This window comes from Miniopterus natalensis, chromosome 19 (genome assembly GCF_054644295.1).
Source record: "Miniopterus natalensis isolate mMinNat1 chromosome 19, mMinNat1.hap1, whole genome shotgun sequence".
In the NCBI taxonomy this organism is placed as follows: domain Eukaryota; kingdom Metazoa; phylum Chordata; class Mammalia; order Chiroptera; family Miniopteridae; genus Miniopterus; species Miniopterus natalensis.
Genome location: NC_142099.1, coordinates 7,181,821 through 7,206,318, shown reverse-complemented (window position 1 = coordinate 7,206,318; position 24,498 = coordinate 7,181,821). Strand labels below are relative to the sequence as shown.

General features: G+C 43.0%; 2 protein-coding genes across 7 annotated transcripts in view; one reads left to right on the top strand and one right to left on the bottom strand.

The window, feature by feature from the left end:
- PHTF1 (putative homeodomain transcription factor 1) overlaps positions 1-15,669 on the top strand; it is a 30,441-nt gene extending 14,772 nt beyond the window's left edge. For 2 of the 5 annotated variants that reach the window (XR_001604005.2, XR_015716109.1), the window contains 11 exons: positions 449-673; positions 1,875-2,003; positions 2,418-2,690; positions 3,334-3,465; positions 4,004-4,090; positions 6,435-6,590; positions 7,678-7,773; positions 8,187-8,312; positions 8,816-8,915; positions 11,884-12,302; positions 15,177-15,669. Coding sequence is in view for 1 of the 5 variants with exons in the window: in XM_016223347.2 (XP_016078833.2) it covers positions 449-673; positions 1,875-2,003; positions 2,418-2,690; positions 3,334-3,465; positions 4,004-4,090; positions 6,435-6,590; positions 7,678-7,773; positions 8,187-8,312; positions 8,816-8,836 (1,245 nt within the window). In the remaining 4 variants the exon portion in view is untranslated. Of the gene's footprint in view, positions 1-448; positions 674-1,874; positions 2,004-2,417; positions 2,691-3,333; positions 3,466-4,003; positions 4,091-6,434; positions 6,591-7,677; positions 7,774-8,186; positions 8,313-8,815; positions 9,347-11,883; positions 12,303-15,176 lie in introns of those variants that run through there. The other 3 variants (XR_001604006.2, XR_001604007.2, XM_016223347.2) reach the window with 3 other exon arrangements.
- MAGI3 (membrane associated guanylate kinase, WW and PDZ domain containing 3) overlaps positions 13,957-24,498 on the bottom strand; it is a 119,054-nt gene continuing 108,512 nt past the window's right edge. For both annotated transcript variants that reach the window (XM_087827814.1, XM_087827813.1), the window contains exons 16-21: positions 23,621-23,806; positions 21,950-22,052; positions 21,316-21,427; positions 20,630-20,773; positions 18,055-18,193; positions 13,957-16,729 (exon numbers count right to left, since the gene is read on the bottom strand). In XM_087827814.1, coding sequence (XP_087683940.1) covers positions 15,690-16,729; positions 18,055-18,193; positions 20,630-20,773; positions 21,316-21,427; positions 21,950-22,052; positions 23,621-23,806 — 1,724 coding nt within the window. In that variant the 3' untranslated portion in view covers positions 13,957-15,689. The remainder of the gene's footprint in view (positions 16,730-18,054; positions 18,194-20,629; positions 20,774-21,315; positions 21,428-21,949; positions 22,053-23,620; positions 23,807-24,498) is intronic.

Here is a 24,498-nt window from a genome sequence, read left to right as displayed (position 1 = left end):
AGGACATTTTGCTGAACAATCCTGACTTGTCAATAACTTCTTAAAGGGAGCCTACTTAGCAATCAATCAATCATATCTATATATGCTGGTACTTTTTTTTTTACTTTAGAAAAGTTAAAGAAAAAATTTTTAAAAATTTCAATTACAATTGACATTTAATCTTATACTAGTTTCAGGTGTACATCATAGGGGTTAGACCTTTATATAACTTACAAAGTGATCCTGAGAGTGTTGTTTTAAAGTCCTGCTTGTTACAGTCATCAGAGTTTGACATTTAAATATTAAAATGTATTACTATTATGTGGAAGCCTTGTGAATAAATGAATACATAGTGATTGACTTAGGAAAGCTTGCCTGCCATCACCATAGATAAGTTCTTTTAATTGTATTTCATATCTGTAATTGTTTTTAAAAAGTGAATGAAAAATATCTTTGTTTTCCTTTAAAGGGCTCCAGATCCGGTGTGAGTGGTGGTGGCTCTCAAAGCATCAATATGTCGAGAAGGGACTCAGAAAGCACCCGCCATGACTCAGAGACCGAGGATATGTTGTGGGATGATCTGCTGCATGGCCCAGAGTGCAGGTCGTCTGTCACCAGTGACAGTGAGGGGACCCATGTGCACACCCTTCACTCAGGGACCAAACGTGACCCCAAAGAGGATGTTTTTCAGCAGGTGTGTAAAGGCAGTGGTAATAATGGCTAATCTGTACTGTGTGCTTACCCTGTGCGGGCGTTGTATTATCTCATTGAAGTTTATAATAATCGTATTAGGTTGGTGCTATTATCACCCCTAATTTAGAGATGGGGAAATAGGGATGTTGGGATTAGAACTCGGGGGGAAGTACCCTAGAGTTGCCCTAACCTAAATTTTCTCATTCTCTGCACTGTGTTTCTAACTGGTCATCACTTTCTCTCCTTTCTGCTCTATAACATCTGTATCTGTCCTCCTGGGCCACCCTGCTTGGTGCACACCGTCATCAGCTCCCATCTGGTCACCACAGCAGCTTCCCTCGGCTCGCTCCCCCTTCCTTCATTTTCCACACTGGAGCCAGAATGACGTTTCATATCTGATGCCAGTCCCTTTACAATCCTTTGCCAAATCAATGACCAAGTCAGTAAGTGCTCATCAGCATTACGCGAAGCATTGTGGTAGAAAGAGCATACACCGTACTGTCCTTTATTAGAAAGTTATATTCCAGTTTGGGATAAGATTACTATATGGGAAATAAGTAAAGGGCACTAAAAATGCAGCATACAATTAGATGCTAATCCGTCTGATATAGACTATAAGGTTTTTAATTTCACAGAAGGGCAAAACGAGGCTTGTGGCGATCAGAGAGGACCACGTGGGTGAAGTGGGACTTGAGCTGCCCGCTGCTTGAAGCACAAGATGTGATGCGGCAGAGGAGAAAGGGGGCAGTTTTCACTGCGACTGTCTCTTCTTACGTTTCCTATGCTTTTCTGTGTCCTGATTAGACTGGAGAAAGGCTAACCCCTCAGTTATTCATGTGATATCCAAGGCTTAGCACCTCTCATAACTGACATCCTCCGGCCCCAGGAGAGTGTGCTACCCTAAAAATACTTCCTCAGTACCTGGTGCATACACCAGGCTTATCCTCACTTCATGCTTAGAGAGAGCGTGGAATCCTGGTGCTATAGAGGACATTTGGCTTCTCTCTGGTAAGAAAATGACGTAGCAAAGAAAAAAGGACACAAACAAGCACCACTGAGGAGGGTGCTGGTGTGATGAGTTGTGAGGGAGGCGACAGTGATGAGGTGGAGCACTGGCCGAGGGAGCTGGGAGCTGGACACGGGGAGAAGTCCAGTGGAGGAGAGAAAGCAGCAGATAGAAATGGTTCTGTTTTTCTTCTCAGAACCACTTATTCTGGCTTCAGAACTCAAGTCCTGCCTCTGATCGAGTGAGTGCAATCATCTGGGAAGGAAATGAGTGCAAGAAGATGGATATGTCTGTGTTAGAAATAAGCGGCATCATCATGAGCAGGGTAAGACTTAAGGATTGTGGTTTTCAGATCTTTCAAAAAATCTACTTAGTGACCAGCAGCAATTTCATAGAACAATTTAGTGATCAAAACACTGACTCTGCTTTTGAAATGCGAATATATGTATTTTTAATTTTGGCGTCAGAGTCTTTGGGTGGTAAATTTCGTTTTGTTACAAAGGTAGAGACCTTTGTGAGCATGATCAGTTGTTCAGGTATACTCTGTGAATATTCCTTATCTTGTGTAAGCGTAATTTTTAATAAGGTCTAAAGTCATAAATCCGGACATCATCTTTATTTGTACTTCTTTTAGATTTAAAGATTTAGTTTTTAATCACCTAAGTAGTATTTGATAAATGCTGCTACATAACTCCGTTCAGCTATGTAATAACGATGGCCACCCTGAATTGATTCCCAGGTTAATGCGTATCAGCAAGGAGGAGGTTATCAGATGCTGGGCAATGTTGTCACTGTTGGACTAGCGTTTTTCCCTTGTTTGCATCGACTTTTCCGTGAGAAGAGCCTTGACCAGCTAAAGTCCATTTCAGCCGAGGAGATCCTGACTCTCTTTTGTGGGGCACCACCAGTTACCCCTATTATTATTTTGTCCATAATTAATTTTTTTGAACGATTGTGTCTTACGTGGATGTTTTTTTTCATGATGTGTGTGGCAGAGAGAACATATAAACAGGTTGGTGGAAAATTAAAATTTCTCACATCTGCTCTTACATATAATACTTCATTGATTTTTGTTCTCTGATATTGATTATTCAAGTGATTTCTTATCATCTGACATTTTGCTGAGCCCCTGGGTGGGAGGAAGGGGCTTAGCCAGAGAGCGAGCCTAGCTGACTGCTTAGCACCTGCACCCCAATGTGCCTTTGCTGTTTTCTGTCTGTCACACGTGTAGTAATCCTCACAGTACAATGGTTCTGTGAAAAACATCCAAGTGAGAGTTAAAATGATTGAGATTTGATAGGAGTTAGGGATTGAGGACTTAATATATTGGTGATATGTGTAAAAAACAGGGTTTTGAATGGAAATGTAATTTAGGAGTAAACCAGACTTCTGTATAAACATTTGTTTTTGAACTTGGGGATTTACAAAGGTCTCCGGAGAATGTCCGCCTCACTGAAGAAGTGTGTGACTGTCACATGCTTTGGAAGCAGCGGGAGAATGACCTGTTGACGTTCTTCGCTGCCTGGCTTAGTGATTGCCGATTAGAATTTCATCCTTTTAACCATGTCTGTAGGCTGGGAATGTTGTTGACAATCATATAAATACACAGACACATATGTACATTTCACTTTGTGATGTTTGTTTTCAACCTCCAGAGATTTTTATTTGCAAAACTCTTCAGCCATATTACTTCTGCCAGGAAAGCTAGAAAATATGAAATACCTCATTTCAGACTTAAAAAGGTGGAGAACATTAAGATATGGTTATCACTGCGTTCCTTTCTAAAGGTGAGTTTTGTTGATTAACAATAGACCATATGGAAGAATATACAGGAACCATGCTCATAGGAATTTCTGGCAGCAGGTAGCAATGGGCAGTGTAGTTAGTTCTGTGTGCTGGACAGATTGTCAGTGGCTGGTAGGCTCGCTGGACACCAACTTGAGAGTGATACGCCTGCAGGCTGGTGGAAGTAAGTAAAAACTTAGAAAGGGAAAAGAAAATTTAAATTCCTAGGGCAGATCGATAAATTGAATATTGCATCTTTTTCTGATTTTTTGGAAAATATTCCAGCTGAAAATACGCCAGTGAATCAGTCATGCCCTTAATTTAGAACAGCATGGATTTCAGTGCTTAATTAAAGTTGAAGGTGTTAAAATTCTGTCAGAAACTTCTTATAAGTGTTTAACATTAATGTAGAAGGACAAAAAGAAAAAAAAGAAACAAAACAAAAAACACATTAATGTAGTAAAATCAGACTGTTCCTGATGTGAGAGCTGTGGCTGCCCCTAACGGCAACCTCACAGGTGAACCTGTGTCACTCCACAGAGACGGGGTCCGCAGCGTTCAGTTGACGTGGTTGTATCCTCGGTCTTCTTACTGACGCTTTCGATTGCTTTCATTTGTTGTGCGCAGGTAAGAGTTCCATATCTGTTTTGGACCACTTCACTGCATTTAAGTACATATATTTTTAATGTACCTCAATTTCTTTTGCTCTTTTGAATACTTGTTAATTTTCCTAACTTTTGTAACTTTTGAGAATAAAGGTAATTTTGAAGTCCTTTAAGACTCCAAGATCACTCTAATTTAATTTTAGTTCGTAATTTTTGATCTATGATAAAGCTGTCATACCATGATGGCGGAAAAGATAGAGATTTTCTAACTCCATCATTTCTTCTACGTTTATTAGTTGTTATTTTAAGGTAGACCTTTCTTTCCCACTCATTTATTTATTCATTCCTTATTATACTGTGGGCTCATTTATTCTTATTTTTATCCAATGGATGGTAATATATTACTGTACTTGTTGCCTAAATCATCCCAGATTTGGCCAGTGGGAGACCCTTCTGTGTCTTTTTTTTTTTTTTTTTAAATTGATTTCAGAGAGAGGAAGGGAGAGGGAGAGAGAGAGAAGCACAATGATGAGAATCATTGATCGGCTGCTTCCTGCATGCCCCCTACTGGGGATCCAGCCGGAAACCTGGGCGTGTGTCCTGACCGGGAATCGAACCCTGACCTCCTGGTTCATAGGTCACTGCTCAGCTACTGAGCCATGCTGGCTGGGCCCTTCTCTGTCCTTTTGACAGATTCCTGTATCTTCTTTTTGTTGCACTTTTGTGCTTGCTTCATTACAAGAAGTTACAGGCTTATTCCCATTTATTAAGTTTAAACTTAATTCTGCTGTGGTCAGACAACATCCTTAGGTTTTCAGTCCTTTGAATATGCAGAGGTAGCTTCATTTTCCAGCATATGGTCAGTTTTATTAAATCTTCCATCAGCACTTTGTGTTACTCGTGTGCTTCATTTAAATTTTACGTAATTCTTAAACTCATAAGATGTAATTATTAATGTTATTTATAGTCAATTATTTTTATTTACCTGCATATTTACCCTTTCTATTGCTTTTCATTAGTCCTTGTCTTTCTTTGTTTTTCTCTGGATTATTTTCCTTCTGCCTGAAGAATCTGGTGGTGGTGAATTCTGTTTTTGTTTGAAAATGTCTTTTGTCACTTTTATGTTTGAAGGATATTGTCACTGGGTATAGATTTCTAGGTTGCCAGTTACTGTCAGCACTTGTAGGATTCTGTTGTCTTCTGATTTCCATATTTTATCTTGAGAAGTCAGTTATTCTTATGGCCACTAGTTTAAAAGTAATGTTCTTTCTCTCTGCCTGGTTTTAAGGGTTTTTCTTTGTGTTTGGTTTCATAGCGATTTGGCTGTGGTTTGTCTATTCGTTATCTATCGCTGAGCAGTAAACTGTATCACCTGCTGAAGAGGTGCACCTTGGTTGCTACTCATTGTTACTTTCCTCCCCTAGTCATAAGTAATTGGCTGGAGTGAACATCTGACCCCAACTAAGCTAAATATATTCCCTTTTGGAGATCAGAACTGAAAATCTGAGATATAAGTGGTGGACTTTGGAGAAGAAGGATCAGTCGGGATCACAGGGACCAGTAGGATGCTGTGACAGACTAAGCTGGAACAAGTCAGAATTACGGAGGAGCAGTAAACAAGGGTCTTGGAAGGCAGTGGAATTTGCTAAGAGGAGTGGAGATGGGAACCCAAATGGCCCTGGGGAAGAGGGCAGCTGCTTGGTGACTTCCTCCTCTTCAAAAGGCCTACCTTTGGTCTCTGTGAGCATTCTCTGTATATTCAGTAAATTCCATTTTACCTTGGGCTTACAGGAATAAAGCTCTTTACTTTGAAATCAGTAACAACAACAACAAAATTGGAAAAAAACAAAAACTTGACATATAACAGGTATTTAATAACTGGTAGCGGCTGCTGCTGCTGCTGTTCAGGTTCTAAACTGGAATAAGGAACTGATTCCTCGGGATGCTCTAGTCACCCCAGTAGGGTGGGCCATGCAGTTTAGAGAGCACTACTAGCCATGCACTATTAGCCATGAGCAAATTTAATTTATTCCTGTAAGCCCAAGGTAAAAATGGTCACCATGTAATTGGGAGTGGGCACACTGGTGGTTAGAGGCCGGAAATGCATTGGTCTTATTTTACTTACTGTATTATGGTTTCCTCCTTTATTACTTCCAGATCTTTGCTGTCTTTCATGCAAAGGAAAAAAATCTAATAAATGTGGAGAAATACATAATGACTAGTTAAATAGATGTTTTATGAGATAAAACTCTTCTGAGTATTAAAATATTGCTATCTTGTAAATGATTTAAATAGCTGTCATAAAGGACTAACTACAAATTTTAAGACAAATGAAAAACTTTACTTCTTTTTGGTCCTTTGTATAGGTTCTCCAAGGACATAAAACTTTCCTGAATGATGCTTATAACTGGGAGTTTCTGATCTGGGAATCAGCTTTACTACTTTTCTTACTGCGCCTGGCCTCACTGGGGTCTGAAACCAATAAGAAATACAGCAACGTTTCAATATTACTTACTGAACAGGTATTGATATGTCCCGGCTGGTTTGCTTCAGTGGTTAGAGATGGCATGATAAGATTTGTGCAGAAGACTCAAAAAAAAAAAAAAGCCTGTCACTTTTTAGCTATATGACCTTACACATCACACTTTGTTACTATGTAATTGTTTGCTTCCTATAAAATGAGGATAGCCTTTTCCCCACCTGCTCCCAGGATTGTTGTAAGAAGTAAGATCTAATGGATTGGAAATACTTTGTATACTATAAAGGTTTTCTGTTGGTGGGAATGGAGCATACTGGTACTCTCATATTCTTCATTGTTAGATCTTTAGAGTACTTGTAATTTAAGTATGTTAATAAACTTCTAGAACAACTTTTGTCTCAGACATAGAATACATTCAGGGTTTGGAAAATACTTGCTTGTTAGTATGTGAATAGCTATGAAGATTGAGAAATTTTTCTTATAAATATAGCATAGTATGAGATTTAAAAATGTTTTATGTTTATCCATAAATTTTAAATAAAAGCATTTGGTATAGCATTAGTTCTTTTTTAAAATATTTTTTTGTCTTAGAATTATAGTGGAGAATTCTTCCTATAAGGGAAAAAATACATTTTTCATTGTTTTGGTATTTAAATTGCTTTATCATTTCTTCACTAAATGGCTTTTCTTTTTTTTCTTTTCTTTCTTTTCTTTTTTAAGGTTAGAGCTTGGTAGACATTTATTTATTTATTATTTATTTGTAGTGATTTCAGAGAGAGAGAAACATCAATGACGAGAATCATTGATCCGCTGCCTCCTGTACACCCCCTACTGGGGATTGAGCCCGCAACCCGGGCATGTGCCCTGACTGGGAATCAGTGATCTCCTGGATCCTAGGTCGATGTTCAACCACTGAGCCACACCGGCCAGGCTAAATGGCTTTTCTTTGCCAGACATGACTGATTAGGGATGGGGGCCAGGGTACGTGGTATACGTGCTTCTTAGAAATAGCTGCTGGAATTTTTACACTGATTTTACTTGAAAACATGATCCTTAAAATCTGCCAGATTTAATGCTGTATATCTATGTTTTCCTATGACATTTACCTTAATCTCTGTTCCTTCCCTTAGATTAACTTATATCTTAAGATGGAAAAAAAGCCAACTAAGAAAGAACAGCTTACTCTAGTAAACAATGTATTAAAACTGTCCACCAAATTGTTGAAAGTAAGTACTATCCTACGACACTCTTTTACTACCATTTAAATTAAGTCAGTGCTCTGCTTCCTGGAGAAGAGCCTAGTAACAGGCAGGTGCCCGGCCGAGGAGACTCACAACACCAACTCGATGGTTTTAGGTTAATGACCATATAAGAAAAAATTTCCCATTTGTTACCTGGGTTCTGAGGATTGCTGATGTCTGTCACATCTCTTAAATTACATTTTTAAAAAAAAATCACAAATAACATTGCTGAATCCACCTTAAAAAACGTAGCTAGTGAAATGTGGGTGACCCTAGTACAGCTGAACATTAAGGGAAGACAGCCTTAGGCAGCCACCCTCACCTAAGACTTAAACCCAGCCCAGAATTGCTGATACTGAGAAAACACGTCTCATCTCTGTGCTTTCATGTGTTTGTAGGAGCTGGACACACCATTTCGACTCTATGGACTGACAATGAATCCCTTAATCTACAACATCACACGCGTAGTAATCCTTTCTGCTGTCTCGGGCGTTATAAGTGATCTTCTGGGATTTAATATACGAGTGAGTAGGAGTACTGGCCACTCTAGCATCTGCCTTAGTCTTAAAAACGAATCTTTGTAATAATTATCTTTGATCTTCACTGTGTGTGTGTCTGACATGGAAATAACTCTTGGAAGTAAAGAGACACATTTTGATTGGTGGTCCACAGGCTTCTCAGCTTAGGTTTTCCCCTTTCAAAGCACAGTATCCTTTGCTCTTGAATTGCACAAAAATCAAGCTTGACTCTCATGTCAGATTAATAGTGTGAGCTGAGGGAGGGTCTTCCTCTGACTTAGGGACATGTGCGCGGTTGGATTGAATGAACACCCAGATCCCATGAACTGCAGTATGATTTTTGATCCTGGACACTTTTCATGGTTTTTTCTCTATGGTGTCCTGTGGTGGTTGCATCCAGGGTTTTTCTTCTTGTTAAAGGGCTCTTCGTTCTTACTCATGTGAGTGTGCTTATAAACCCCACCTGTTGGTCTTAAAACTAACTTATTTTGGTGACTTTCTTTTCTTAGCTATGGAAAATTAAATCCTAAGCTGAGCCATGTGCCTGGACTCACTCCCCTTGCTGGCATCGATACCTCCCCATGAAGGAAAGAGATGACCGGAGAAACCGTGAGACCCCCACCCACTTGTTCATACACAGAGGTGCCCTCCGCCCTGCCTGATCTCACGAATGGTGTTTTCAAGAGAGAGCCAGTCCTTTTCCAACTGGGCTGCATGCTAAAAACTTATCTTCACAGTTTTCCAACAATGTGAATAGTTAGGAGACTAGAGACTGTGTTATGGTAACACAAGGACCACTTCTGAAGTTAGGGCATTTATCTTGGACATTTCAGTGCTGTGACAGTTATGTTTACTGGAAATGGTCTTTTGGGTAACTATACAAGGTACCCAGAACAAGAGGCAAATATGCTTCATTGGAAATATGCAAATGCAGTACTTTCTATTCCAGCGTACAAAACCGGAGATTTCGTTTCTCTAGCAGAGAGATCAAACTTGAACTATTTTAGGTTGAACTCAAATAAAAGAACTTTATTGGAGAATGTCAGTTTCTAGGCTGCTTTTTTGTCATTGAAGGAAAAATAACTTTTAAACTGAGTTTCTGTTAAACTATGGATAAATGTTTAATTTGTTTATACTTTAAAAAAAAAAACTTTATTGATTTCAGGGAGAGGGCAGCAGAGGGAGAGAGAGAAACACCAATGATGAGAGAGTCATTGGGGATGGAGCCTGCAACCCGGGCACGTGCCCTGACAGGGAATCGAACCTCGATCTCCTGGATCCTAGGTCGATGCTCAACCGCTGAGCCATGCCTGGCTGGGCTAATTTGTTTATAAATTTGAGGTTAATTTGGTAACTGTTGTTGGTGAAGGAGTCATGCGTATGATATGCCATGTAATTCAGCGTGAGATCTAAGGACGTGCTCATCCATGACCACCACACGTGGTTTCCCTATCGGTTGTCTGAGCTGTTTCCTATCACAGTACAAAGTGAAGCACTGATGGTTTATATGGATCCAGCCCTTAGTGCAGTTTCAGGTCCTCAGTGTCTGTACTTAGCCAAATATGCTTTGATGACTTAGTCTCTACCAGTATCCCCTGTCACACACATGGGCATGTACCTGTGTTCGTAGAAACTCCACTAGTCTACATATAATTCTTAGTCATTGAGTTACCTGCTTTGAAGCATCTATTGAGGCAAATTGAAAACTTGAACATTTTAATAAGATTTTGTGAATTCTTGAATGTTAGAAACTTAGTTATTATGTGTGAAGTATATACAAGCAGACCTCATTTTATTGCACTTGGCTTTATTGCATCTCACAGATGTTGCTTTTTTTGCAAATTGAAGGCAAAGCCCTCCACCAGCAAAAAGATGATGAATCTTTTTGCATGAACACAGTACCTGCCTGTGTTCATGCAAAATCAGTGTTCCACATACCCTGGCACGCAGGAAGGTTTTTGAGGTTTAAAGATGAATTTCTCAAGAGACCAGGGATTGGGATTAGACATTTCTGGTTCATACCCTCGGTTCTGCCGCTTATGAGCTTCATAATCTGGGGCAAGTTACTTAACCTCTTTGTATGTTTCCTTAGCTGTTAAATGGGGATGCCACCTACCTAATAGGCTGTCAAAGAGGTTATCTTGTAAGGTACTTAGCACAGCCTAAAGTCCTTAGCACTTAGTAAACCCACAGTAAACAGTTGTTACTGCCATTTAAAGCCCTTCAAAAATCTTTCACTGATAGATTCCTAACTGTGAAGAGAGGAACAGGAAGCGAGGTTGCGGAACTAGAAGTGGGTTATCAAAAATACGCGGCCATTCTAAATGCTGCCTGAGGTATACAGATTTTAAAGGGAAACCCTCATCACAGTGATTGGCCTTGAGAAGGAACTTCTGTAAAGGCACTTCAGCGTCTCAACAGGTGGCTCCGAGAAATCTTGCTTGTATTGTTTTCCATAAGGAACAGCAGCAGTGGTCTCAAATCCAAGGCTCAGTGCAGATTTCAGACAAAGACAGATGCCTTTTTCCTCCTACAAAAGATGCTGCTCTGCTTTTTATTTGCAATTTCTACTGAGACTAAATTCTCTGGTTGAAATGCAGTATTTAGAATAGTCTACCCTTGTGTGTTGTTTCTGTTACAATTTTGATGGCGTATAATTGGTTTAAGTTTTCAGGTGGTTAAAATTAGACAGGGTGGGGCAGAAATAGAATTATAGTTGTTTGTATGGAAAATAATATAATAAGTATTAGTACAGGAATAAACTGTGTTTCAGGTCCTCACACCCGTAAACCTACTTTTACCCCACCCTGTATGTGGTTGCTCAACCAGCAACTTGGGAATCATCCTTAGCTCATTTATGCCTCACATCCAGTCACCAAGCCTTTGAACAATTATTTGGTAGATTTTTCTAATCAGTCCACTCTTTTGTAACCCCACTTCTACCGCCCTAGTGTAAGTCAGCATCCTTTGTTTTTTAAAACTTATTTCTGCTCTTACCTTCCCCACTAGAATGTAAGTCCTTCAGGCAGGGACTTTTGTTCCCTTCTAAGTCTCCAGAACTCAGAACAGTAGGTACCTGACCCTGCAATAGGTACTCAGTATAAATCTGTAGAATAAATGCAAGTAGACCTCGAGTAATTTACCATTCATACAATTATTTCTTCTTCAAGGATGGATGAGTTTAACTTCAGGATTCTGCTATGCTCGGTGCTTTGTATCTGTTTAATGATTTCTAGGGGCTTGGTCTTTTGTTTTGATCCCCAAAAGGAGTGATGTAACATACAGTATACTCTGATAATACTGAGCTGTTACTGAGAAATGAAACCAAAATATAAGAGCAGGCTATTCATACATTGATTTGGAACAGTAATAACCAGAGGACAAGAATAATACCCATTCACTTAATTTTATAATTTGTTGCATTGGGAAAACATCCCCCCTAAAACTGCTGTGGAGGTTTAACCTCAGACTTCCTGACCATGTCAGTTGTGGCCCATGAATCATATAAACTGAACACTTTAAATAGCTGAAGAAGCAGATACTTGCCTAATGGGCGTGTGGTTTTCTTGACTTTCAGACATGTAGGAAAATTCTCAATTCCAGTGTGTCTCACAAAGTACAAGCTGACGGATCTGTGTTTTTAGTTTTGGTTAACTGCATTTAGAGGTAAGTAGACTTATGCACTGCAAAAATAACCTTTCAAATTAATGAAATTCAGTTTTGAAAGTTTTTAGATCTGCATACTCATAATGGACCAAATGGGCCTCACTTTCAAATATAATGTATGATTTGGGATTATCAAGAAGAAAGTTTACTAAACATAATCTCCTCTAAACAGGTATTGACTAGTTTAGTCTTTTAAAGTAATCCTTTGCTCTTTGCAGTTACTGGTTCCCATTTGAATAGTGAAGTTTGAGTTTCACAAACGTGAAATACCTCCCCTGCTCTCCTGCAGCACGTCCTGGGCCTGTCAGCTGTGAGAAGGAATTACTCAAGGTAACAGATGGTTACTGTTTATTAAGGACATAATATGCCTCTTGATTTGTGTATCTGCTACTAGTTCTGCTTGACGTTGATGGAAGCACTATAAGACAGACAGACTCCCATGGGTCTCTACAGGATTAGGCTAAATTAAGGCACCTGGCTATGTTTTTGTCTTTTAACGTGTGAGAAAGATTCAGAGCTGTCTCCAGTAGACAGAATTCCATTCTACATAAACCTTCATATTCCCTTCTTATACTTCTTAAGGTTCTCTTTGTATATCAACATCAAAAACAGATCCAAGTTAGTGGAATATCTTAAACCAATTCAGTCAACTAAAGCAGAGGTGACAGATTTCAAGTAATTATGGCATGATCTATACAAGTCGTTGTATTGCTGATAACCCTTAATAGCATGACCAGTAGAGAACTGCCTAAATAAATACATCTTATTGTTTAAAAACACAGATAGTTCTTAGGCATGGGAGCATGCCATGGTGATGTAAAAAGTTGCTCTGATGTATTCTTCAAATGTTTGTTTCAGATTGAAACATTGTGTTTTGTGGCTGGAGTCTGTGTTTATACCACGGTCTGTGATCACTGAACACTGTGGACCTAGCTTCTGCTAAACACATCTCTGTGGAAGTCATTAGTCAGATTGTCACTAAACTAAACTGAATACTCCTGGCTTTCTTTGAATGTTGGGCCTATTACACATAAAACCTATGTATCCACATGGTTAAAAGCATTTGGCTTTTTCTACATGAGAATATTTCTACATGAGAATATCGTACTATTAAATAGGAAGTAACCAAGATAGTCTCAGGTAGAAATAAACAGCCAACTGTCTTTCTACGTGCAGGACTTCTAAAAATAGTTGACTCTGTCCCAAAGCTACCTGATCTGTAACATTTGATGTAAGTAGGTTAGAGAAGATAATGTAAGAGCTGAGTCTAGTCTTTCTAGTGAGACAATGTAGTAGCATCCCAGAACTTTTTTTGCTCTCATGATCAGGAAGAATATGCACTAAAATAACAACAAAACTATTTTGTGGCCACTTTCTGGAGCCTGTGCTATGACACACACTCCATTGTGGCGCTTGGGCTTCATTCTTAGTGCTGAGTTCATGCAATGGTAGGAATTTATTTTTCCCCTTAAGGGTATTAAGTTAACCATGTCTTGAAATAGGTTTTCATTTAGTCCTTGGCATATTCATACCAAGGATTAAATGAAATCAAGTCAGAACACTTCATTCTAAAGTAAGTGTCACCTATGAATGACTTAAAAATAATGTGCAACTTCATAGTCTGATGAAAATAAGAGTTTTGTGACCTTGTGGTAACTGGGCTTATATTACAGACTAGAGGTAGTGAATTTCCAGTAAGACAAGCCCTTCTTTCTCCCTGAGAGTATGAGAAAGGGTTTTTTCGGGCAGTAAATTAGTTATGCAAAGCTGTTTTCTTTACAATGAAAGGTATAAAATAGGCATAATATTAAGCTTGGAATTGGTTTGAGTATGTCTATGGCTATATAGGTGAGCAAGAGTTTTCTTGATTGTAGGACTGTGAGTGTTTGTTACTTGGAGGGACAAAACCTCTTTGACTCAGACTACGATGAGAATCAGCTCCACAAATAGAAAGCCTAACAGTAAAATAAATGCAGGCCATGAATTGTTTTTTGTTTTTTTAATATCTATATAAAAAATAACGAGCGATTTACAGATCTCTTTCTCTAATCAGAGCCTCAGGTGTATATATAAAGGTACTGTACAATATATAAACATTTACAACCAGTACGTCCATATTTTGCTCAGCATTCCAAGGCCACATTGCTAAGTCAGCATATAATCAATACAGTGACAAGTTACTTAGGAAGGAAAGGGCCACATCGGACTGACAACATATGACACCCAGGTTATGTCACAGTTAACAATAAAAATAGGACTTTTTATCACTAATTGTGGACTAGAGGGAAAATAAATCATTTCTGTGGTACTAAACTCTTAGCATTTATCAGGCCTTCTAATTTTGCTCTATTGAAGTAGTTACAACAGGTGGGTAGGTGAGGGTCTGGTTAAAGGGCTTTCAACAGTCTCCCTCTGAGCATCTTTCACTACAGGGGCTGATTCGGTTCCAGGAAAGTTTCAGTCAGGCTGTGAGAGGGAGGGGCCTGGACATAATGTTTCACAAGATTAACCCAGGTGACAGGACAGTGAGTTCAAATCCTCCACCCAAGGTTTTATTCTGAGATGTTCCCCGATTTCTAGATGCTACTGAGTGCTGCCTCAGGGGACCGAGAAACCTGCTCTGTTTCGTGGAGTTGAAAACTGTCTCCACCTTCCAACAAACATCTTTCATTAGACTTGAAAAAAGAGCTCTGAGAACCTGCACAAGCTAAGCGGATGTTTGGGCTCCCTTTCTTGCTTTTCAACAAGAAAGTTAATATAGCTAAAGTAAGACCTACCGAGTACCGTCACCTGTTTTGTCCTAACCTGCCGAGCGGGTCCTACAGGTCCTGCTTCTAAACCTGGACTCGTCCAGCTGCTACCAGACACGCTGGGACTTCGGCTAGCAGCGGACTGTGAAACTAGTTACAGGGTTAAGTCCCTCTCACAATCTGAATACTAATGACTTAGGAGGTACAACCAAAATAGCCAGAAATATAGATTTGGTAGTTTCCTCCAAATAGCAACAGGCACTGTTTCCACATGAGGGGCTGTCTTGCGGTCAGGTGACAGCAGGGGGCGAACTCTTCAGGGCTTAAAGTACAAGGCCTCGCCTTTTGAGCATTCGGTTGTAACATCTTCCGTTATTTGGAATACCGTACCCAGCTGAATGCAATACAAAAACCTAAGACTGTCAGCACTTGACCACATTTGTTTCCTTTACAGTAGTGACATCTGAGTCGTAATTTTAAACTGGGACGTCATCTGTCACTGTCAGAAGAGGCAACTTCCACCTTTACGGATGAGTTAAGTCTTCTGCAGGGACTCAAATAGTCCTCTCTGTAAACATGCAACATGCTATCAAGGATATCGACTTCCAAGCCACCCTCGTTTTGTCTGCTGTGGAAGTGCCCGCGGGGATAAACTCCACGTGATACAGTAGAGAACTTGGCGAAGATATAAAGTGAGCTGTGACCACGTGGTTAGTATCAGCGGACGTTGTCGGTTCGGACACCGTGAGGACGAGCGGGCGTGTCGGATGAGCGCAGAGGGCGGCCAGCCAGGGGATGGTGGCTCCTTAGCAGACCCGAAGGCCCTGCATGCAGCCTAGGTAACTTGACGGCCAAATCAAAACGTACGTACTTGTGTTTCAGGATTTCTGAGAAAATGACTTTTGGGGAAAACGCTGCTTTTTATAGTAAAGAAAGATTACAACTTGTTTTTGTTTTATGCTGAAGGTCACAGCCGTTTCTCGGCCACACTAGTCGTGCCCGTGGCTTTGCCGGCACTTGGCACCTTCCAGGGCCCAGGAGTGATGGGCGTCTTCCTGGCCGGAGAGCCGGGCTCGGGCCTGGGCCCACTGCCCCCTCGGCCCTTGTCGGCTGCTTCTCGCTCTTTTTCGTCACCTTCTGTTTTGTTTAAAACTCGCTCTTCGGGGTCTGGCTTCAGCTTCCTTTCTGAGGTTCTGACGCTTTCCCCCGTCCTAGCTTTGCTAGAACTTGTTTCTCCTGCGGGGGCCCTGTTCCCTTTACTTTCAGATGCTCGACTTGCCACATTACTGGCCCTGGTGGACGGGGGCGGCTTGTCGCCCGTTCTCTTGCTTTGCTTCTCGGGGGACGCGGTTCTGTTTTTCCCAGGCTGACTCTGCTGCGTCTCTCTCCAGGCGCCACCCGGTTTCTCTCGCTCGCTCTCGGGTAGCTGGGCTCCGGCACCGGGTCGCTCCCCGTTGCCCCCCGGCCGCTTTGGGCTCGACGAGCGCCCTCTGCCCCTTCGGGCCGGGTCCTGTCCGGCGGCCGACCTGGCGCTGCTCTGACCACTTTCACGCTCCCCTTTCCTGGGGCTGGGCGACCGATCCCTGGGTCTTCTCTTGGGGTCGCTTTTGAGGGGACTGGGGATCTTTTCAGAACGTTCCTCTCCATAGCGACTGGCTGACTTTCTGGGACTAGCAGACCTGTCTCTTTGGGTGACACCGTTTTCTACCTTTAAGAGGTTTTTCTTGTCCCTGTGCCCATGACTGGTGGGTGGGTCCCTCTTACTCACATTTTTCTGGAGCGGAGGCTGAAGCTTCAGGTCAGACTGGTTGAAAGTGCTTTTCTTCTCGGACGTAGCGTCCCTGAGTCCTCCCGCCTTCTCCCACCTCTGCGCTCTCGTCAGAGAGTCTGCAGCTGCTGGCACGGGCGGCTCTTCAAACGTGAAAGCGGAGCGGGAAGGTGGGGCCAGTGGGGACTGTTCGTCATAAATCACGTTGGAAGATGAAGGATGAGGGACGTCCCAGTCGCCTACGGAGAGGGATGCGAATGGAGCAGTTAAACTTTAGAATTGTGAGGAGCAGTCAGTTTTGAACTTGGACTTATTTGAACTGTACTGACTGTTTAATTAGGAGCATCTTATAGTTTCTATGTTCAGGTTTCTCTATAAAGGCAGCTGTACATGGACAGCTTTATTTGTACATCAAGGGTGGGCTGTTTAAATAGAATATTTCCAATTACTTATGTATAATTAGTGAGGTAATATATGATGTGTAAATTCTTTATAAGTAGTAAAGCCCGATAAAAAACTTAAAATTAGACCAAATTGCCTGGTCCAAGAAGCTAACTAGCTTAGCTCTTATCAGTGAGTATAGCTTAAGGATACACCAGATCACTAACAAGGGAGACCAAAGTGTGGCTCGTGGGCATTTGTAAGTTTCCTGCATTAAGCTGTCAAACTTAACGTCAAAGGGAAACTGAAAAGTGCAGAAGATAGAATGAGATGTATTTAACAGCATCATTTTCAATTAAAAAGAAAACGGAGGGAAGGGATCGACAAGACATGCAGATTTACCAAGTCTTTTTAAGGAAAGACCAAGAAAAGCCCTGAAAGCCTTAATGCTGCTCAGGTGTCACGTAGGAGCACAGACCGGAGGGAGCCAAACCTGAAGGAGGAAGAGAAAACGCCTAGGACTGTGTGGACACGGCACAGTGCGGTTAGCAAGGGCATCCGGGCGCGGTTTACAGCAGGGGGAAGGCAACAGTCAGAGGGCCGCAGGCTGGGGGCTGCGGGAGGCCCTGGCCACACTGCCCCGGGGGGCTCTCAGTGGGGGCCTCGCTTCCAGACCAGCACACGCCATTTAGAAACAGTGGCGCCCAACGCTGTGGTATTTCAGGAACACAGTGGGACCAAGCAAGTCTAAGATCAGTACAGACAAGGCACCGCCTTCTCCCCAGGCAGGACGAGCGGCCTGTTTCTGACCAGTGACCCTACGAGTCTCAAGTTCTCGTGCTGCTCATTAGAGGAGCTGTTCTCACGCTACGAAATGCACAACATCTGAAGAGACTGCCAAGATTTTTCATGCCATTTAAACCACATGCCTCTAATGTCCTTGTTTTTTACAGGCACGTCTATCTCTTTTCTGTTGAAATTAGCTTAACATTCCATTCCAGCATAAGGCCTGCCTAGAGCCACTTATTTGGTAAGGACTATGCTGTGTAACTAGCTTTAGATGAGTCTGGTGTTCACCGCTGACTGAGTAAAACAGCCCCTCCAAATAGGTGTCCTTTGCCTCCCACTGCCCCCTCCCTAACAGTCAGCAACTTTCCAGCCGCAGGTGCGCCGCCTTACTTACCGTGGTCAGGGATCAGGCCCGTCCCCGGCCTCAAGAGCAGGAGCACTTTATTCCCACCGGCCTGAATGAGCTCGATGGCGCGCGTATGGGTGATGCCTTGTGTAGGTTCTCCATTGATTTCAACAATCTGGTCACCAACCTAGACGGAACAATAGGAAGCTACACATCTTTCGTCAGCTTTGCTTCTGTCACCTCTAGAGCAGCTCACCTTGCCCAGCGCCTCTTTCCTTTATAAAATATTTAACCTGTACACAGTGCTAGAGGGTGGGGAGTGGACAGATGGGAGCAATAGGAATAGAAAATGTTTAGTTTTATTTATTGTATAAAAATCCCCAATGGGAGAGTTTTATAGGACTAGTAAGAGGGATTTGGGCATCTTGAAATCAAGAACCAAATGAAATAGTCATAGATTAGCGCTCTGAAAAAATATGAATACTTATTTAAGTCCAATAACTGGCTCATACTTTGTTACTTTAGTGTAAAAAAACAAACATTAAAAAAGGAGGGATTAGACTAAGACGGCTCAGCACCACTGATACTTTTTAGAAATGTTACCTGTTATTTAAAGGAAAAATACGCATGAGTCAAGTAGAACTTCTGCAAAGGGCCTGATTAAAGATAGTGATGGTAGTGATTTTATTCCAGATTTGAAAATACATTTCAAGGTGATAAGCAACTGAAGGGTACTGGCTTCAAAACAAAACTGAACAATGGAAAATTACTGAAATTCCAAAAAGCAATTCAAATATTTGTTGAGAGCTAAAACCATCCAGAAGTAACAGCAAAATAGGACTCGATAACTATTCAGTGAAGGTTGGTGGGCCCACTGTGTCCACCACAGAGCACAGGGGCTCGGGCGCACTGTGTTGCATACTTATGAAAAAAAATGAAGAAATGGTGGCTATCAGAAATAAGATCAATGGATTTAACATACAAAATGGAAAAGGAATCTATAAAAACCACCAAAGTAAGATAACAGAATGGAGAAAAGTAATAAACATTGATTTTTAAAAAGTCTTTATATCCAGAATATAGAAGTGAAACAAAACTCAATATCCAGATTTCCTTTAATAAGCAACTGAAGAAAAATTTTCATGGGGAAATATAGATGACAAATTAGCACTAGATATATAATCCTGCTGATTAGAGAAAAGAAAGTATTTGAAGCATGCTTTTGGTATATTTTGTAAAACATGATGTTACAATTTCAATCACACTCTGGCTTAGATTCACCGTCCAAACCTGCATATTTCTCATTGCTTTAGCACAACAAATAAATTATAATAAAACTTGCAATTGAACAATTTGCCACCAGGTGTCATTTTTGTTTAAAGCTAAATTGGGGGATGAGCGAGCCAGGGCTTTAAGATTTGTGGCAGATTAGCTTTGTATAGACCAGCACAGGGCCTAAGACAGAAAACGGCACCTCTGAGGGAAATGGAGACTTTCTTTGATAATAAAAAAAATAGGGAATACATCTTTCGGTAAACAGAACAAATTCACATTTAGGTTTGTATAACTGAAAAACAAAACTGGGGGACAGAAGAGAGGAGAGAGATGGAGGGAAACATGAGACTAGGAGAACTGAAGGGACAGAGAAATTAGGCTCCTTTTTAAACACCACCTTTAAGGCAGTCTCACAGTTTTAAAAACATCCACTAAACATGTTACAATTATAAAATAGTATTTCCAACACATTGTTCACATTACCTCGTAACATGTGCAGAGCCCACATGCCTCCCTAAAGAATCAGATGCCAGTGGACACAGCGGAGCCTGACCAGAAAAGCACACACACTTCAGAGGGCTACAGCCCTGGGTCACACCACGGCTGCCACTGGCTGTGTGCACCCAGCAAGTGGCAGTCTCCCCGAGCCTCGGTTTAAATCTGTAAGTTTCTGCGGGACCAACACTAACATACGTGAGAACGCGTTGCCTGGAAGAGGGCGGGCGCACTCCTGATGTTTTCCAAGCCTGACTGTTCCACGTTAAATACTGACGTCTGATGCTCCTCAAGATGGGTCTTTTCCACGCAGCTGATTCCGCATTAGCTTTGCTCAGGGCCTCATTTCCCCCTCTCAGTTTTAAGCAGATTGGAGGATCAGCCCAAGATCACTGACGTGACAGATCCTCTCAATGACAACACCTTCCCATCTATCGCGAGTTAACACTTTCTTGTTTTAGTCAATTACATTGCTTGCTAATTGCCTCCTATAGCCCAAGTCCTGCCTACCCACTGATAAGTTCTGGGAGCTCATCTTAAATATTAAAAACAATTCATTAGCTAGAAGCATCATCGTCTATTCTGTTCTTCCAGCGAACACCCACAGAGCGCCTGCTCTGAATATTCAAGGCAACACATCGGGTGCTGAAGACACTGGAACGACGGCACAGAACACAATACAGACCAGAGACCTGAGGGTTAGAAAGGAACTGGCAGTGCCGGCCTCTCGGGTCTCAGCGACGCAAGGCCTTGCTGCTTAGATGCCAGAGCCGCCTCACTCCCTTTCATCACTATTTTCAGAAGTTTCCAGCCTGGAGCCAAAGCCAGAAGGGGAAGAGAGCAGCTGACTCACGTGAATCCTGCCGTCCTTGAGGGCGGGCCCGTCCTCGGCCAGGCGCAGGATGAAGAGCCCCATGTTGTACTCCTTCCCCCCGCGCAGGCTGAACCCGAAGCCGCGGGGGCCCCGCTCCAGCTCCACCGGGTAGCAGCCCAGGCTCTGCAGAGAAGCGAGAAAATAAGGTCCCACAGCTACTGTCCCCGCGGCCTGAGAAAGCTGCCTTTGTAGCTGGGGGATACGATTCATCCTCAGTGTGCATGTGTATATCCTAAGTGGGGGGTGGATGTTCTAGGTGAAGGGCTACGCGATTTTTACAAATGCCGCCAAAATATCTGGATTACACGTCTCCCCCAATAGTTGGTAAATGCGCAGTGGAACAATCAGAACAGAATTTTGGGGTGTGCCTCCTTTAAGTAGATTTGACTAATTTTCCTGAAAGAAGAAAAAACCCAAAGTCTTCTCTGATGAACTTGAGCACTGCTCTTTCTAAACACTCTACCAGGGTTCAAATCTCCCCACCTGCTGGGCAAGCTTTTCTTTCACTCTCCATTCTCTCCCAGAAGCTAACAGAACGCCACACACAGTAGGTCATCAAGAATGATTGATTTGAGGAACAAGTTGATCTGATGTGCAGTAAAAATTCACCCATGTCAGTGGCTCACCAAATGACTGACAGTCTGCATCTGGGGGGGCACCCGTACCTGGTTGTGCCGACTGCCCACAATGGAGATCACGGCCGTGTCGGGCTGCGCCAGGTGCTTGTGGTCCGACCACGAGTGTCTGTACGAAGTGGACGTGTCTTTCCCGATCTCACTATAGGAGAGAAACAAAGGCACCCTCGGAACTGAGCAAATGAAAATGGGCTACAAGTAAAGCAGGTTCCTTTCCTTTCCCTTTCCTCCCAGTCGGCTCTCCCGCAGCTCTGCGCAGGGCGGGCTATGCTCGATTTCTAACAATCTGGCTTCTGTTTATGGCCAATATTTTCAATAGAACAGGAAACAGGCACAAACACTGCCCTGCCCAGCTCGCCTGAGGAGACAGCCATCTTGGTGGGACTGGGGCTTCCCTCCCAAAAGCAGGAGCCAGAGTAGCAGAGCCAATGGCACTGGGGCTTCTTTCTAGTCCCCACCTGCTGGGCATGACTGGGTAGTTAGGCTGCGCCGGGGGACGGATGGAGGGCGCGGAGGGGACAGGGAAAGTGCCTGAAGGTGGAGAATGCACTAGTTCCCATTCTGACCTCCCCAGCTGGCCTCTGATCACTGTGGGGCGGGGGTGGGGGTGAGAAGTGGGGAGATGAGCAGAGAAAAACACCCAAACTGAGAAGAGCAGCCTCACCTGTCCCCAGGTGTGTGGTTGGCCTGCGACTGTCCCATGGGCCTGTGCTGCAGGGCTGGGCTTTGCCTGGCTGAGTTTGTTCCTGATGGTGGACCATGATGCTCTGTTCAAATGAGAAAGCAGTAGAAATAAGAATGTACCTAAAAACGTGAAGGCAAAGTGCGTCTATGAAAACGAGACGACAAATGTTTGCTGCTTTCCAGGCTCGAGGGACTTCAGTGCGGACAGCGCTGCCCTCAGCTTCCTCAGCTGCCTGGACGTGGACCACTGCCCCCTGTTCCCACTCTTCATTAATGTTGATGTTTAAAGAGAGCGGGAGTCATGCTCTTACTCCACACACTCGCCCTCTTTGGCCTCTGTTTGGATCCCATTGAACAGGAAAATCAGAAACCAACACACTCAAGAGTAACATGGTGAGGACAGAGCTCCGGGAACTACCTGTAGCCTCTTTGTTCTGTGGGTTCCCAGAGCACACTCCCCACAGCTGTAAACCCCTAGGTGACCAAGACGGGTCTCCGGGACGCTGGGACAGAGCCCGTCTGCCAGCTCCGCCGTCTCAGCCTGTGTCCTTCACACGGGAGCAGCTACCTTGCCCGCTGCTGGGTACCAACGACTCACAAAATCTGATATTAGACCAGTATATATAAAATCTGACTTTATATATACACACATGTAGTGTTTTTGGTATCATAGCCTTGTGTGCTTTTAAGATTCACCTGTGTTGCTGGGTGAACATAATTGACTGTTTTTCACTGCTTGGCAGTTTTTTGATGATTCTGTTTACCACATATTACCTGTCCCCCCAGCCACACTGTCTCCAGCTCCACATTGTCACAAACTGTCCTGATGCACCCTTATTCAATTACTCATTCACTTGTTCCTTCATTCAAAAAACATTAACTGAGCACCTACTAAGCATCATAGGCAATTGGTAATATTTTGTCTTCAACAAGCAGATCATCTCTCTTTAAAACAAGATAGTTACATAAGAACAATGCTCACTGAACTGCAGAGGTAAGGAGAACTGTGGGGTTTAGGGGGAGGCACCCTAAATGAGGCCTAGCTCAGGAGAGGTTTGGGGAGAACATGGAGGCAAACTTAATGCCGTATACGACATTAATAGGCAAGACCGACCCTTCCTAATTCTGTGTCGGGCTCCTCATTAGCTCTACAAAACCAGGAGAGAGGAGATGGCCGTGATGTGATTCATAAACAGGAGGATTCTATTCAAAATGGCGCCTAATGAGAAATTCTCCATCAAAAGGCCTAAAGCAAAGCGGGACACTACGTGCGCCTCACGCCCTAGTTACTGGCCACTCCTGCAAACTCCCCATTCGCAGGGCAGCTGCCTCCCAGGGAGGCCCACGAGGCCCGGGGGACACGGAGGGCTCTCTGTGCCTCCCTGAACTCCCCAGAGGACTTCCACGCAGGCAGAGACTTAAGACACTGTTTTAATGGCCACCACTCCCTAGCCAGGTTATGCTTCCTGAGCTGCTGACACTTTACAATAAACTTTTTATTCATTAAATGGAAAAGGCAAACAATGAGACTCCAGGACACGTCAATGGCTCTGTCGCCCCGTGATTCTGGCGATGCTGGAGAAAGCCACTGCCTCCTGCAGGTCCCCCGGTCATCTAGGTCTACTGCCTTAGGTCAGTGTGGGTCCCTTACCTTCCTCGGCGACGACCGTCAGTGTGACAGCGGCGCCGGCGTCCTTGATCAGCTGGACGATGCTGTCGTGGGACAGCTCCACGATGGGCTGCCCATTCACCGCCGAGATGTGGTCCCCGACCTTCAGCTTCCCACAGCGGTCGGCCGGGCTTCCTTCTATGACTCGGCCAATTTTATGAGGAATAACTGTAAGAAAAACCCCAGGTTTTTCAATTATTTAAGATTACCTGTCAGTGTTGGATTTATCATCATCATTTAAAAATTCAACACAACATCAAAGAAAATTCTTTAAAAATACAGCAAAAGGCCACGTGTGAGCACCCCGTCCAAGTGGTGCTCACGTCACCTCCCGCTCTTCGCCCGCGTGCGTGCCCTGCAGAGCTGCACATAAACCTCATCACTGTTTTCAATTCGCCGGAAACCTTTCTCCAGTTTTTATACTGTCCTAATAATCCTGTTTAAAGACGACCGACCTCACTGGTCCTGGGGAGAGCATCTCACTAACTCGGCTGTTTCTTGTCTGTCGGCCATTGGGGCTGCATCACATTTTGGGCCAGTTTAGAAACGGCTACAATGAGACCGTCTCTGGTTCTGTCCAAGGGGCATTTACTCCCACGAGGGACCTTGTAAATAAGTGCGGTTCAAACTTGAGTTCAGGACTCAGAAGTTCTTGGTTAGAAATCCAGCTACAGTCAAATGAATCGTACTTAGTTCTAGACCAAATTAATTCCCTTTATTTAGGCCCTTAGATCTTTTTAAAATTAGGAAAACTGAGTGGAATTCGGACATTAATAATTAATAATGTTGACATTATTTGGCTCGTGGATAAAATCCTTCCCTGATGGCACGAAGCTGAGCCCACGCCCTCTGCACACTCT